Source organism: Aethalodelphis obliquidens, unplaced genomic scaffold (genome assembly GCF_003676395.1).
Source record: "Aethalodelphis obliquidens isolate GAN/ISIS:26980383/991018 unplaced genomic scaffold, ASM367639v1 scaffold7, whole genome shotgun sequence".
NCBI lineage: Eukaryota > Metazoa > Chordata > Mammalia > Artiodactyla > Delphinidae > Aethalodelphis > Aethalodelphis obliquidens.
The window spans coordinates 64354136-64369225 of NW_020837951.1; the positions used below are offsets into that span (position 1 = coordinate 64354136).

The 15090-nt window shown below is 39.0% G+C and overlaps 1 protein-coding gene across 7 annotated transcripts in view; it reads right to left on the minus strand.

Annotated features, from left to right (window-relative positions):
• Window positions 1–14496, minus strand: part of PSIP1 (PC4 and SRSF1 interacting protein 1) — a 41935-nt gene extending 27439 nt beyond the window's left edge. For 2 of the 7 annotated variants that reach the window (XM_027105895.1, XM_027105897.1), the window contains exons 1-3: window positions 14066–14496; window positions 13323–13535; window positions 10064–10140 (exon numbers count right to left, since the gene is read on the minus strand). In XM_027105895.1, the coding sequence (XP_026961696.1) occupies window positions 10064–10140; window positions 13323–13394 (149 nt within the window). In that variant the 5' untranslated portion in view covers window positions 13395–13535; window positions 14066–14496. Of the gene's footprint in view, window positions 1–10063; window positions 10141–13322; window positions 13536–13970 lie in introns of all 7 variants that reach the window. The other 5 variants (XM_027105890.1, XM_027105891.1, XM_027105892.1 and 2 more) reach the window with 5 other exon arrangements.
• Between the last annotated feature and the right edge of the window lie 594 nt (window positions 14497–15090).

Consider the following 15090-nt stretch of genomic DNA (forward strand, 5'->3'; position numbering starts at 1 on the left):
TCAGTTAAGGCACATTTAAATCATCATTGCTATATGATTGCATTTGATCTAAAAGTTCAGACTTTTACTAGGCATCATTCATTCCTACCCATAATCTAAAATCAAAAAATTTAACACATTTAGTTAAAACAGTAAAGCAATTCCTCCTGCATAATCAGCTTCAAATTCCAAGTAGATGACTCGAGTTAAAAACACCATCAAAAATAAAACATACTTCTAGTTAGAGCAAAGCAACTCTCTCTCCTAAAACCCCATAACTCATAAGGCTAAAGATGACAAGGGGCATTATCAACAGGTTTGAAAGCTGGGAAGACTAAGAAAGTTGGATACTAAACAGCAATATAGAAGAAAGCGAGCCAGTACCCTAATTTATAGTTCAAAATCCCCAAAGGGTTCAAAACTGGTGGCATCAGGAACTTGAAGAAGTGGAAGGGACCTTAAATACTTAATAAAATTGCAGAAAAATGTCGTAAAACTTCAAACATGGGTCATTTTTAGATATGATTCTAAACCAAAAAAGTATTCAAAAGAGAAAACTGATTCTACCATGTTATTTAGCATATAAAGGTTTGACAGTTCAATTTATATAATTTTTCTTTCCCCAAAATAGGCAGTCCTCACTTTGTATGACAATGAGAGAACACAAAATTGACTGTGCAAGGCAATCTTACTGAACAATGGGAAAAATTACAATTGTTCCAAAACCTTCAAAAATTGTCAAAACACTAAATGCACTATTACTGACAGTGTGTAAGGAAATTTTAAATATAGTAAAACTAATACTAATTATTTAGTACACTGTAATTTAAAACATTAGAAACACTGAGATTAAAGTGTTTCATGTCTTTGTAAAAAACTTAATAGTTTTAACAGTGCTTGCCCCTTCTGATCACATAACTTATGACACAGAGTAAGCATATTTTCTATGCCTAAGGCAATGTGTCATACTCCTTTCTAAATCTGATCAGTTTCTAACATTTTGTCTTTTGTATTTTCAATGTTATGGTATATCTTTAATGCTTTTTGTTGGTGTCACTTCCTCTGAGACATCTTCATCCTTTTTATTACAACCACTTTCCTCATTTATGTTGATAAGCTTGCCTTCCCTAAGCTGCTCTGGCTGTGTATCTAGTCTCCCTATATACAGCACATCTACATTCACAAGGTTATTATTCACAAGGCTATTTATTCTATAACTGCATTTACATTCAATTCAAATTTCACTTCTGGCATTATCAGTTTCTTTGTTGGCCGATTCCCCATCTTGTTTTTTATTTAAGTGTAACCTGGGTGGGTATATCATTGAAAGACAAAGAGGCAACAACACTACTACACATTGTGCTATATATGCTTGAAGTGAGAAACAGATGCACACTGACCAATCACCAAGAAACTTCAAAAAAAAGTGACATGCTATGCATCTGTTATTTACATCTTGATTTGTGGACTGAAGAACTAGCAACAAATTTTGTAGTCTACATAGTTACAGTTAGTATTCCAGAGTAAGTGAAATTTGAAACATTGTTGCGGGGACTGGCGCTGTTTACCTAAACCATGGTGACCAAAATTTAAACATACTAGAACTATGCAAAGCTAAGGAATGCCTGTATCCTTCTCTCCTCTTCATGCTTTGACTTTAAATTCTACTTTTATCAGACAGCAATGGTCCCATTCTTGCTTTCTTTGTGACATTATATTGTTACCTGGCCGTGACTTGTTTGAGCCTTGTCTCAGAAAATACGACACAGGTAGTTTAATAGGATTAATCCAATCAAAAGGTCTTAACAGAGAATTCTATTCACATAGTGTAGTCACTTATATTTGGTCTTATTCATACCACCTTGTTTTACATATACATTTTTATTACACTTGGTTAACCTTTATTCTTAATTTTGCAGAATAGGTTTTAAAAAACTTCTCTCCCTGCTCCTCCTCCAGTCAGGTTTTCAAGCACTACTTTCTATTATTTTACTATTATGTTCATATTATAAGTCATACTTAAATTTACATGTTTATCAATATACAAAAAATTAAATAACTATGCCTTTCCAACTGAGAGAAGACCTTTGCAAATCTAAATAATTCATGTTATATATAGATGGTTAAAAAAATATTCACACATGGGCTTCCCTGGTGGCGCAGTGGTTGAGAGTCTGCCTGCCAATGCAGGGGACATGGGTTCGTGCCCCAGTCCGGGAAGATCCCACATGCCGCAGAGCGGCTGGGCACATGAGCCATGGCTGCTGAGCCTGCGCGTCCAGAGCCTATGCTCCGCAACGGGAGAGGCCACAACAGTGAGAGGCCCGCGTACCGCAAAAAAAAAAAAAAAAAAAAAAATTCACACATGAAAAGATGCTGAGTGTCATTAGCTATCAGTGAAATGTAAATCAAAACCAGAATAAGATACTACCTTCACACCCAATAAAAAAGACAATAAGAAGTCTTGGCAAAGATACAGAGAAATTAGAATCTTCACACATAGCTAACAGAAATATAAAATGGTGCACAGCTGATTTGAAAAGTCTTGCAGGGACTTCCCTGGTGGTCCAGTGGCTAAGACTCCACACTCCCAATGCAGGGGGCCTGGGTTTGATCCTTGGTCAGAGAACTAGATCCCACATGCCAAAATTAAAGATCCCACGTCCCGCAACTAAGAGCTAGCAAAGCCAACAAATAAACCAAAAAACAAACAAAAAAAAAGCCAGGCAATTCCTCAAAAAATTAAACACAGTTACCATGTGACCCAGGAATTCCACTCCTACAGAAAAGACATGTCCACACAAAAACTTGCTCACAAATGTTCATAGCAGCATTATTTATATTTGTCCAAAGTAAAAACAATCCAAATATCAACTGATGAATGGATACAGACCAATACAATGGAATATTTGGCAATACTGTAAAGACAAAGTACATGCTACAAAATATAGATGAACCTTGAAAACATTATGCTAGGGCTTCCCTGGTGGCGCAGTCGTTGAGGATCCGCCTGCCGATGCAGGGGACACGGGTTCGTGCCCCGGTCCGGGAGGATCCCACGTGCCACGGAATGGCTGGGCCTGTGAGCTGTGGCCGCTGGGCCTGCACGTCCGGAGCCTGTGCTCCACGGCGGGAGAGGCCACAGCAGTGAGAGGCCCGCGTACCGCAAACAAAAACAAAAACATTATGCTAAGTTAAAAGAAAAAAAGGTCATTAAAGACCTCATATTGTATAGTTCAATTTATATGAAATGCTCAGAACAGGCAGTGATTAGTGGTTCCGTATGGCAAGACAGGAGGGAGAAAGGAGAAATGCAAAGTATCTGCTAATGCGTACAGGGTCTGTTTTTGGGATGATGGAGATGTTCTAAAACTGTGCTAATGTCTACACTACTCTCTGGATATACTAAGATCTACTGAATTGTACGTTTTAACTGGATTAATTGTTTGGAATATGAATTACATCTCAACAAAGCTGTTAAAATATTTTTCAGTGAATACCACATCCCATCAAAGAAAACAAAAATGATCCAGAATTTTACCAACTACAGATAGCCACTGTTTTCACCCACTTGTTTGTTGCATATATACAGATATAAACATGTCATTTTAATGGATATGATGCATACTCATCCATAAATACTTTCTCAAATTATAATGAACATGTTTTCATGTCAACAATTACTTAACAGCTAAATATTATTTCATTGAATAGGTTTCCCAAAATTTATCTATTGTTGGACCATTTTCTGTATCAAATTTTCTATTACAAAATGCAGCTACAGTAAATAATGTATTGCTCAATCTTTTCACTTATCTTCCTAATAAATTCTAAGTAGAACTGCTGGCTCAAATGATATGCTCAAGACTACAGAGCTCCTTAATGAGACTCAAAAAACTATGGTGGATGAAAAAAGAATCCTCTCATGTTGTCACCACAAAAAAAGAAATGACTAATTAAGGGACCTAATGGAAATGTTAGCTAATGCTATGGTGGCAGGTAATCATATTGCAATATATAAATATATCAAATCATGGTGGTAATATTGCAATATATAAATGTATCAAAATCAACACACCTTAAACTTATACAATATATATCAACTACATTTCAATTTAAAAAAAGAAGAAAACACATACACACACAAAGAATCCTCCCCAGGGATGCAATCCCACAGGTTTGGTACACAGGGCGCAGATTAGTTTTTAAACAGCCAGCACTAGTCCCCAAGGGCACAACCTTATGTGGCTGTGGCTCTGATTCATTCTTCAAAGCATTCCATTTTTAAATGACATATAAATCTCAAAGAAAATATACTAAGACAGTAACAGGTTTAGGGGTTGTTTCTAAAAAATAGTAGTAAAAATGACTGTTTCCTTTGTAGAGAACTCTTTTAACATTGTTTTTAAAATTTTTACAATGAAAAGATATACATTAATTCAAAGTATATTACCCACCAAATTCCAGCGCTGAAAGGAACACTTAGGGATCACCAAGATCCTCCTTTTAAAGATTAGAAAACTGAAGGCCAGAAAGATTAACTGACACAGGCAAGGTTATCTAGCTATTAAACACCATAGCCTCCACTCTGTACAATGTTCCCTTAAAAAGGTTTCAGGGTTTCCTATAACCACTGTAATATAGTCTTTGAAATATCTACTAATAAACTATTGATGTTATATCCCTATACGTATGAACTCATTCCAAATACCAATGTCAAAGCCCACAAGGATCAAAGCTCATGTAAAATGTCCTAAGAAAACAGCAAACCATTAACTACAGTACTAATGTTATAATTGTCAAGCAACTTAAAGCCTGCAAGTGTGTTTCCTATGTGGCCTATGCCTGAAGACCGTAAGTGTGTTCCTGTGTATCCCAATTTTCACAGAATGTAAGTAAACAGAAAAGCAGTTCTCTCTCTAAAGTCACTTTTTGGAAACAATGTACATACCCATGAAAACATACACATATATGTCTCACAAAACTCAGTTATCACACACCTAGAACCTTTCCTTTAAAGCAAACCAAAGTTGCATATAAAAAATGGCATGCGAATGCTTATCAGAGCTAAAGACATGAAGCTCAAAACTCATTTAACTGTTGCCAAGTCATATATAATACAGAAACGTCTACCTTTTAAAACATTGATTCTAACTTGCTGTTTCATTTCTCTATTATTATTAATCACAAAATAGGAAACATACTGTTTTAAACTAGATTTTATAACAGCACACACTATTTTATAATAGAAGATGATGCAACAGACAACTGATACATCTACTATGTGCCACGAACCTGACAGTATAGAGATGAAAAAACAGTTCCTCTCATTATATAAGGCTCATGAGAAACCGTACAAGCCCCTCACCAACACATACAGTGATGTCTGTAGTACAGAAACTGTATAGAAAAACTAGTGTAGAAGAAAATAAAATCCTATCCTTATGATTCATTTCTTTATTCCTTTCTTGTGGACAGGTTATACCAAAAAACCGACCAACAAGCAGTACCTCCCCCATTCACCTTCACTCCTAAAACTGTACATTAGGCAGGTTTTGAAACAGCCTGTGATGGATATTTTTAAGGTTCCTAGAACTGTGCATCTAACATCTTTGAATTAAGACAAGAGCAGTCAGGAGATAAAAGCGGCAAAAACACCATCTTCATTTAAAATTTTCTGACTTTAGAGAAATAAATAGACCTTAGATGAGAGTATTCCCTCAATTAGCAATGGTAATTAGTCAGCAAAACTCAAACTGCACTGCAAACAATTTAATAAACACAAGTATTAGTCGTGAAAAAATAATATGCAACATTACCTTTAACTATTAATAGCTGACATATGCTTAGTGTTTAATACATGCCAAACACTGTTCTAAGCATCTTTCATGTAGTATCTTGTTTGCACCTCAAATTCTGAGGTCGAATATTTTATTATTCCCATTTTACAAGTAAGGAAGGGAAGGACACAAGGCTAGGTAACCTGCCATACAGCAGGTCATACAGCAGATATATGGCAGGATTCAAAGACAGCCTTACGATCAGTTGTCTTAAAAACTATACAAATGCTAGCTAATGGACAGCAAATTCATAATCCATAAATGATTTTATCTAGGTCATAAAGCTGTCAATCTCTCACCAAACATTTATTTAACAGCTACTATGTGCCAGGCACTTAAGCAAATGATGACAAACAAGATAGACAAGGTACCTGCTCTCCAAGCTTTTCACTTGTGGGTGAAGGAAAAGAAAAAAATTTCAGTCATCAGTGCAATGGAGAAAAAGCACAAAAAGGAGGATTTGAGCTAAGATCTAAATGACTGAAAATCTGAAGACATACCTTTCCCAACAGAGAAAACAGCCAAGAAGGACTTGAGACAAGATGAAATATATTTGTGTAACAGTGAAAAAACGTGATGAGGTTGGAAAGGTAAACACAGACTAGTTCATATAGGGTCTCATAAATAGCATTTGTCGACAAAACTTCGGAGTTTTGTCTGTAATAAGGCAGCCATTGACGGGTTTTGGACAGAGAAATGACATGATCTGACTGGAATATCAAGTTCACTTTGACTATACATTAAGAGTGAAAACTGAGACAAAGATAGGATTAGGGTGTTTCCCTGGTGGCGCAGTGGTTAAGAATCCGCCTGCCAACACAGGGGACACGGGTTCGAGCCCTGCCCCGGGAAGATCCCACATGCCGCGGAGCAAATAAGCCCGTGCACCACAACTACTGAGCCTGCGCTCTAGAGCCCGCAAGCCACACTACAGAAGCCCGCACGCCACAACTACTGAAGGCTGCGTGCCTAGAGCCCATGCTCCGCCAACGAGAGAAACCACTGCAATGAGAAGCCCGCGCACCACAATGAAGAGTAGCCCCCACTTGCCGCAACTAGAGAATGCCCGCGCACAACAATAAAGACCCAATGCAGCCAAAAATAAATAAATAAATTTATTTTAAAAAAAAAAGATAGGAGTAGGACACTATTTCTGAAACTAACTGCAGTATGAACTTAAGTGGTAGTAGAAGAGATGGAAAAAAGATCAGAATGCACATTAAAGGAAAAGAACAAGACTTGCTAACTGACTAGATGTGGGGAGAAAGGGAAAAGACTGTAATAGGAAATCAAGGATGACACCACGATTTTTGCCTCCAGCAAAGCACTGCATCCTTGTCTCATTTACTAAGAATCTGTTTTGAATATATTAGTTTTAAGATACCTAGTAGACCATCATGTTTGGTATACATAAGGGCTCATTGTTATCTAATATTCAAAACTTGGCTGGATGAATTTACTGTGAAAGGTATAAAACACTATGAAAAGTCAGATGGTTGCAAGTCAGGAAAAGAATGCAATTACAAAAGGATTCTGCTCCAAATTAACAATTAAAAAACTTAATCTATAAATAAGCTATGAATAAGTACAGTTTTCTAAATTGCCATTTCTTCTTCTATGTTCTTCCTTTCCCATCTCCCTAACTACAGGCTGTTAGAAAAAACTCCCATTTAAACAAATTCCAAATTGAAAGGTTCACATAACTGCCCTCCCAACTTTTGAGGGAGGGGAAAGGCAAATAATCAGTGAGATCTAGTTTCTAAAAATCAACCTTAAATACCAAAAAGTTAAGTCACCAGGCCAATAGATACAACAGCACCGCCTTTCCAAAGGTAATGGTGTACTTATGAGATCACTAATGCACAAAAATTACAAGTGCATTTTGAAGTGAAAATTTACTATCATTAGCTTAATTTTTTTTTTAATTTATTTTTTATTTTTGGCTGCACTGGGTCTCTGTTGCTGCACCCGGGTTTTTCTCTAGTTGAGGCGAGCAGGGGCTACTCTTTGCTGCGGTGCACCGGCTTCTCATTGCGGTGGCCTCCCTTGTCGCGGAGCGCCGGCTCTAGAGCGCAAGCTCAGTAGTTGTGGCTCACGGACTTAGTTGTTCCGTGGCATGTGGGATCTTCCCAGACCAGGGCTCGAACCCATGTCCCTGCATTGGCAGGCGGATTCTTAACCACTGTGCCACCAGGGAAGCCCCATTAGCTTAATTTTAAAGTTATACTTTAATTTCCTGAATATATTCTAATTCTTGAATATTAGTAATTCACTGTCTTCATTAACCACTTAATACCACTGTTTTGTTATTAACCAAACAATGCTTATGAAAATTTAATTATTTGGTGTAGTCTGTTCTGATGTATAATTCACAGATATTTACAACATAAAAATCCTCATTTTTAAATGTTGGGGAAGGGATGATCATTCTTCTAAATTTAGCATAAAAATTAACTATGTGTTCTATGGTACTATAAGCATACATAAAAATTCTAGGGAACGGCTACTCACTTTACTCTGATAAAGTGTTCCCAAACTTCACGGGCACCAGAAATATCTGGAAGGCTAGTTAGAACAGACTGCTGGGCCCCAAACCTCAGCTTCTGGTTCAAGTAAGGTCCAAGAATTTGCATGCCTACTATCTGAAGTTCCCATGTGCTGTTCCCATATGGGGTGCAGCTTGACCTGGTACCACACTTTGAAAACCCCTACTCATATAGAGAGTACACAGTTTTTCATTAAACTGTGTACTCTCTATATGAGTAGGGGTTTTCAAAGTGTGAAAACCTTTCTCTATTAAATTTATGGAAGAGTTTTAAACAGATTATCCCAGAGAATCAGAAACTCATCATTTTTTTACAAATTGAATTTTTATATTCAGAGAATATACCTGGATCCAACTCAAAGTAATTACGGTGAAGGCCAATACAATTCTGGACTCAAAACTATATTTTAAAGCAGATAATTACATGGCATTGTACGATATCATTAATATGAATGGGGCAACTAGGCCCATGAGCCACAACTACTGAGCCTGCGCATCTGGAGCCTGTGCTCTGCAAAAAGAGGCCGCGATAGTGAGAGGCCCGCGCACCGTGACGAAGGGTGGCCCCCGCTTGCCACAACTGGAGAAAGCCCTCGCACAGAAACGAAGACCCAACACAACAAAAATAAATTAATTAATTAATATGAAGTGTCCAGAATTGGCAAAAATAGACAGTGAACTAGTGGGTATCCTGGGCTGGAGGGGGAGGGAATGAAGAGTGACTGCTAATGGTTATGGAAATAAATATACTAAAATCCACTGAATTATATACTTTAACAAGTGAACTTTATGATGTAAAGTACATATTAATAAAGCTATTTCTTAAAATTATGTGAAAGTTCATACAGTAGCTAATCAACATTAAACCAATGTTGCCACTGTACACATTCTAAGGAATACATAATTCTAATTAGAGTACCCCCAGTTTTATTTCACCTGATCCCAGGTAAACAAGTCTACTTTACCAAAATTATTGCAAATTCTAAACTTAAAGTTCAAAATCAACGAGATTATATACAACTTGTAAGGCTATTAAAATACAGACACATAGTATATTATTTTTCAAAACTAATGAGATAGCCCCTGGAGTAATCCTCTGTACCCAGAAGTAACAGTTCAATATTCTACTGGACATTTTTTTTTTTTTGCAATTTTTGAAAAATTAATTTGCTTCACCAAATCAGTTCTCTGCCCACAAATCCACCAGGGGCAGCAGAGCAGTAACAGTGGCTCTCAGGACCATATAAATACACACAGAAGGAACTATCCAGATTTCTTCTCACCTTTCCCACAATATACCATTTGTGTGGCTAAAATCAAAGCCTAAAATAGGGTGCCAGACCGTCATGAAAAGCACTAATTATACTAAATATGAATACTGAATGCCTTGTTAAAACTTCCCTTACATATTTTCATCCATCAGTTATTCTTCTGATTGATGAGAGGACCAATGTACATCTTTCTTTTATGATTAAGGACATCCATTTCAATAAAAGTTCAATCTACAGTGTCTAATTTTTCTACCATAAAAATACATTTTAAAAGGAAACTTGAAGATTTTTTTCCAAGTTCAAAGATGATTTTAACATCTCCTGTAACTTTATTTTCTCTCTGAATTAATCTCTACTTGTTTTTCATTATATGCCTAATGAACGTGCTAAATTAACTCTGATTTGCTTTTAGAGCTAAAAGGACTTACGTCTCATGAGTTCCAAAAAAGAAAATGGGTAGTTTGTTTGTGGGTGGTTTTACAGCTCCATCAGGAACTTCATCTACCTAAAAAAAAGATCAGAAAAATTAAAATCTTTTAAATCATACGCACCTAAACACATCAGAATAAACTGAAAACAGGACATCCCTTTTATAGCAAAAGGGATCTGCTATAAAATGGACCAGTTCTACAGTTCCACAATCCCTTACCTCCAGTTCTGAAACCCAAGAAGCTCTGAAAACCAATTATTTCTCTCAAAACTCATTTGGTAGCAAAACCTGGATTGACACTGAAGCTATTCCATCATTTCTTTTATCCACCTAGCATTTCTAGTGATGCTTCTCCACAGAAATATCGTGTTAGATTACCATGTGCCATCCCAGACCCTACTAGGAGCAAGATATATGGCATATGTACCATCATTACCTTTCTAAAATCCCGAAGTTCTGAATTTTTAAACACATCTGGCCCTAAGAATTCCAGATAAGAGAGTCTGAACCTATTCAAAAATTTTAAATTCTATTTCCGCAGGGAGGCTATCCAAATATAGGAGACATTAACAAGTTTAAAACAGTATTTCTCCAAGTCTGAAACACATATTCTGAAAAGATCTTAGACCTACATGGCTGAATCACATGAGGTTACCTGTTCCTTTTCCATTTCTCTTTTAATACTTCTAATTAAGTAAGGAAGAAAGTATCAGGTACTGTTATGTCTAACACATCTGTAATACTTGATACTTTTGCTTACCAGAGTTAAGGCCATCAGGCAGTAGTATCTGGCCAGAATTTAACATTTCTACTTCATTATTTATTTATTTAAACTTCATAATAATATTTCTATTTCAGAACTTTCATAATTTCAAAGACACTTTAATTTAAAAAATCAGCTGACTATTAAGAAGGGAACAGACCACCAGCAGACCTATGGTGCTCCACATGCATTATCATGTTTAAGAGAAGACCATGAGGGTGATGTTGGCAATCTGAAGGTTTCAGACATCAATAAGAATCGTTAGCACCCAACACCCTTGGGAACTTAACTTCCCCACCTATATGAAGATTATACTGTCTTTTCGGCTTTGTGACAAATTGTTAAATTGTGAAAATCCTTAGAGGCCTTAAGATAAGGGATATATTTGTCACCTCAGCTCATATGCTTTCTGCCAGCAAACAGCTTTAAAAGTTTATGCAAATATCTAGCACCTAAAGAGTTTAATAAATGCTAGGCAATTTTTTAAAGTTGACTTTAAAAACAATTACTACTGGTACAGGATTACAAGAATGTGCAAGACTTAAAAAGTAATGAAGCCTGGATACACAGACAGAAAGCATTAAAATCAAAACTGGAACAATGATTGTCACCTTCACAGCTGAGACCTTAAATACATATTTAAACTCTCTAAAGCAAAGACTTAGAATTCGTAAGATTGGAGAGAAGATAGAAAAAGGAACATAATTCTTAGACACAGACAATATCAAAACTAAGTTCAACTGCTTCTAAGAAAAAAAAGGGAAAAGGAAAGAGACTAAAATTTCCCATTTCAATCCAAATTAAAATGTTAAATATAGAATTTATTAAAGAAAGAAAGAAAATACTCTGGTCCTCCTAAGGCTACTCTAGGTTTGCTTTTATTAGCATTCTTAGTCACCTAACAGACTGCAGCATGTAGGGAAGATGACTTAGAAGAGTAGATAATTTTTAAAACATTTTCATTTGGTTTTTAACTGCACTGTCGCATAGAAATCTGAATAAAGATGTACCCCATATGCTCGGATTTTGTAACACCTCAAAATAAATGATGCTAAAACCACAAAAAAGTATTTTGCAGGGGCCTTAAACCTGCTCAGTTTCCCTATGCTCTTTACTTAAACATGAAGTAAGGTGTTTTTTAGCGTATGATTTATGTACTAAGGATTGGGAGGGTGTGTAACAAGGAAATTCAGTTTGTATCTATTTCTCTGGAAAAGCTTACAAACTACCTGGAGGTCAAAGAATGCACATAAGAGTTAAAATAAAAGGTTATCACAAAGGAAATAAAGTATCAAATATACAGACGAATTATGATTAAGGATTGTTTCAATAAGACTCCACTGAAAAGGTAGATTTAATAGACTAGGGAAAAAAAAAAATCTTTCCAGGCTGGGGAAGGAAACCAGTAAACCTGAGTCTGTAAAGAGCTGGATGGGAAAAATTAAGAAACAGTGAATATTTTATACTTGGATAGCACTCAGCAACTCACTCCATGATTCTCTGTAACCAATGGTTACTCTTCCTCCCAACTGACATAATTAAAACTACAGGATTTAATTATCTTTAAGAAATACAGCCCTCAATGAAGAGTAAATTAGTGGAAATTACAACTTTAGACTATCTCATGTTTATATTTAAGAAGGACCTTGAGCTTACTAATCTAATTGAGCTCAACATTTGCTAGGTTCTATCACTACCTTAGAACCTGAGTCCTACCATAACCTAAAAGATCTTTTTCTGAAAATGGTACTTAGATATTTTAGACAGTCTCAATTCCTAAATGTTACAAAAAACCCTCAGTCCTTAATCACCTCTCTGCACTACATGTGAACCCAGGAATATGGGTCTACTCCTCCTTTTGCCTGTGGGAAACAAAGAGGTAAAACAACTTCTTCAAGGTCATAAGGCAAACTTCACCAATAAAAACGTGAAAATAAACTTTCTAGACGTTCCGTGATGCTACCTTATTGTAAAATTTTCAAGAATATCCAGTCCTCTATCGTATTAAACAAGTCAATCCAGAAGGTCTCATCAACCATAAAACAGGAAAGAATACCTATGTTAATTTAATCACGTAGAACTCTTTAACACCCAATAGTTGGCATAGATTTCACTGGTATTTTGCATTTTACTCAAAGTTAAGAAAATGCCTGTTCCCTTAATTTTTAAACACAAAATCCATACTTGATTATTTTCACCTACAATGGAACACTAATGGCATCACCTTGAAATATTTCATATTAAGAAAACCTGCCAAAGTCTGTCAAAAACAAACCACAGGAAAATACCTAAGTATGTATAAACACCTGAATTTTTAAATTACATGGAAGATTAGTGGGCAAAAAAACTAAAATAAAAGGTCAGGTTACAAATGAGACTAAGTGAAAGCGAGGGAGAGAAGGACACGAGAAAAAAAAATTAAGAGAAGAGGGTATAGGAAGTAGGCCTCTGAGGAATGTAGCACCGCTAAACGCGAAGGCTAAAAATCACTTACTCGAGCTGGCCAATGAGGGTAACCTTTCATCTTGGCGAAGATGAGGTCCCCAGGTTTGAAATCGCGAGTCATGTTTCGGGGCCGAGGCCGGGGGTCCGAGCACAGGGAGGAGGTGTGACGGTGCGGACTGCGAGGGGATGCGGGAAGGTGGACGGCAGCCGAGGCTCCCGCGGCGGCGGGAGGGGGAGGATGCCTCGGGGTGTCCCGACGCGCCTGCGAGGGAGAGCATGGAGGGCGGTTAAAGCTCAGAAACCCGAAGGGAGGGGCCGTAAGGGAGGGACGGGGGAAGGGGAGGAGGAGGGGGAGGGGTGGGGAGGGGGTGGGAGAGTGAGGGGAGAGCCGCCTCCCGCCTCCCGCGCCAGTGCGCGGCCTCCGCAGCCCGAGAGCTAGCCCTCCAGGCTTCGCAAGGTCCACCGCTCGACGACCGAAAAGACGCCACCACCTGAGGCAGAGATGCTTCTCAGCCCCGAATTCCCCTTTCTTCCGCCCCATCTTTCCTCTGGCTTTTTTCTCCCAAGCTTAAGCCCCAAGAGGGTGGGGGGTCGGGGGGAAGAAAAAGATGGCAAAAGGCAAGGGAACGTTCCCCTCCCAGCCACACACGGCCTCTCCCCCAGCCTTCTTCCCTACGATCACAGCCCCGGGCCGAACCTCTGCTCCCGGGCGGGCCGCGGCCACTTCCCCGCTACAGCCAGGAGTGAGGCCACCGGAGGGGGGGGCGGGGCGAGTCCCCGCCGCCCGCTCACCTGCCGGGGCCGCGGGCGCTGAGGCTGCGGTGGCGGGCCGGCCGCCTCTGCCCGCGTCCACGCAAGCCACCTGCGCCACCAGCTGCCGCAGAGGCGTCTCAACGTCTCCGAATAGCAACCGCGCCGCCGCTGCCGCCGCCGTCGCTGCGCTGCTCCCGCGCGGCTCCCGCTCCGCGCCCGCTAGCACTGGGGCGGGACCAACTGCTAGCCGACGGAGGGGGGATAACGCAACACCCGCCGAAGGTATGTGGCTTCGAAACGGGACTTCAGGAGATCCTAGATCCCCAAGTTCGCTTTTTCCTAACAGGTGCAGCCTGATGGAGAGAGATAAGAGTGAGAAGGAACAAAGAAGGGGGAGCAAACAGCTTGGCCCGCTGTGGCTCCCCCCTGCGGTTTGCGGAGTGGTCGGGCCCGGCCCGCCCCTGCTGGCTGCTCTGCGTGTGTGTATTTGTATGTGTACTGTATGTAAAAGGCGGGGAGGGAGGAAACGATTGTTGTGGACGGGGTTTGGGGGCGGGTATACGGGCCTCCAGCCCTTGGCTGTGTGTTGGAGAGAATCTGGCAGCCTAAGCTGCATGTTCTTGCATCGTTTCCCAGGGTGGAGAGGTTTTTAATGCTGCACTTGCGCGGTTTGCACCATCCAAAAAAGAACTGTACAAAAACCCATAGATGAAATCGGAGCATGAGGCGGTGGCACGGGTGTGCAGCTTGTAGGCCTCTTAAACCTTGCTGAAGGGGCCCTGCAGTCTCCTTTTCCTTGAAACTGTAATATGAGAAAGCCCCATTTATTTTCTTTTAAATTTAAAGCACCAAGAACTATTAAGAAATAGGCAGTCCTAACGAATGCAAAACGTGCAGTATAGAAAACAATGATAGGAAAGCATAAGCCTTTTCGATAGGATGTGGGTTTGGGCCCATACTGTATTTTAAATGCATCTAAATTTTATTTCCCTAGAATGGTAGCTTGTAGGTAGTACAGTGTAAAGTGCTGCTAAACCTCAAATGTTTATCTCTCAAAATAATCT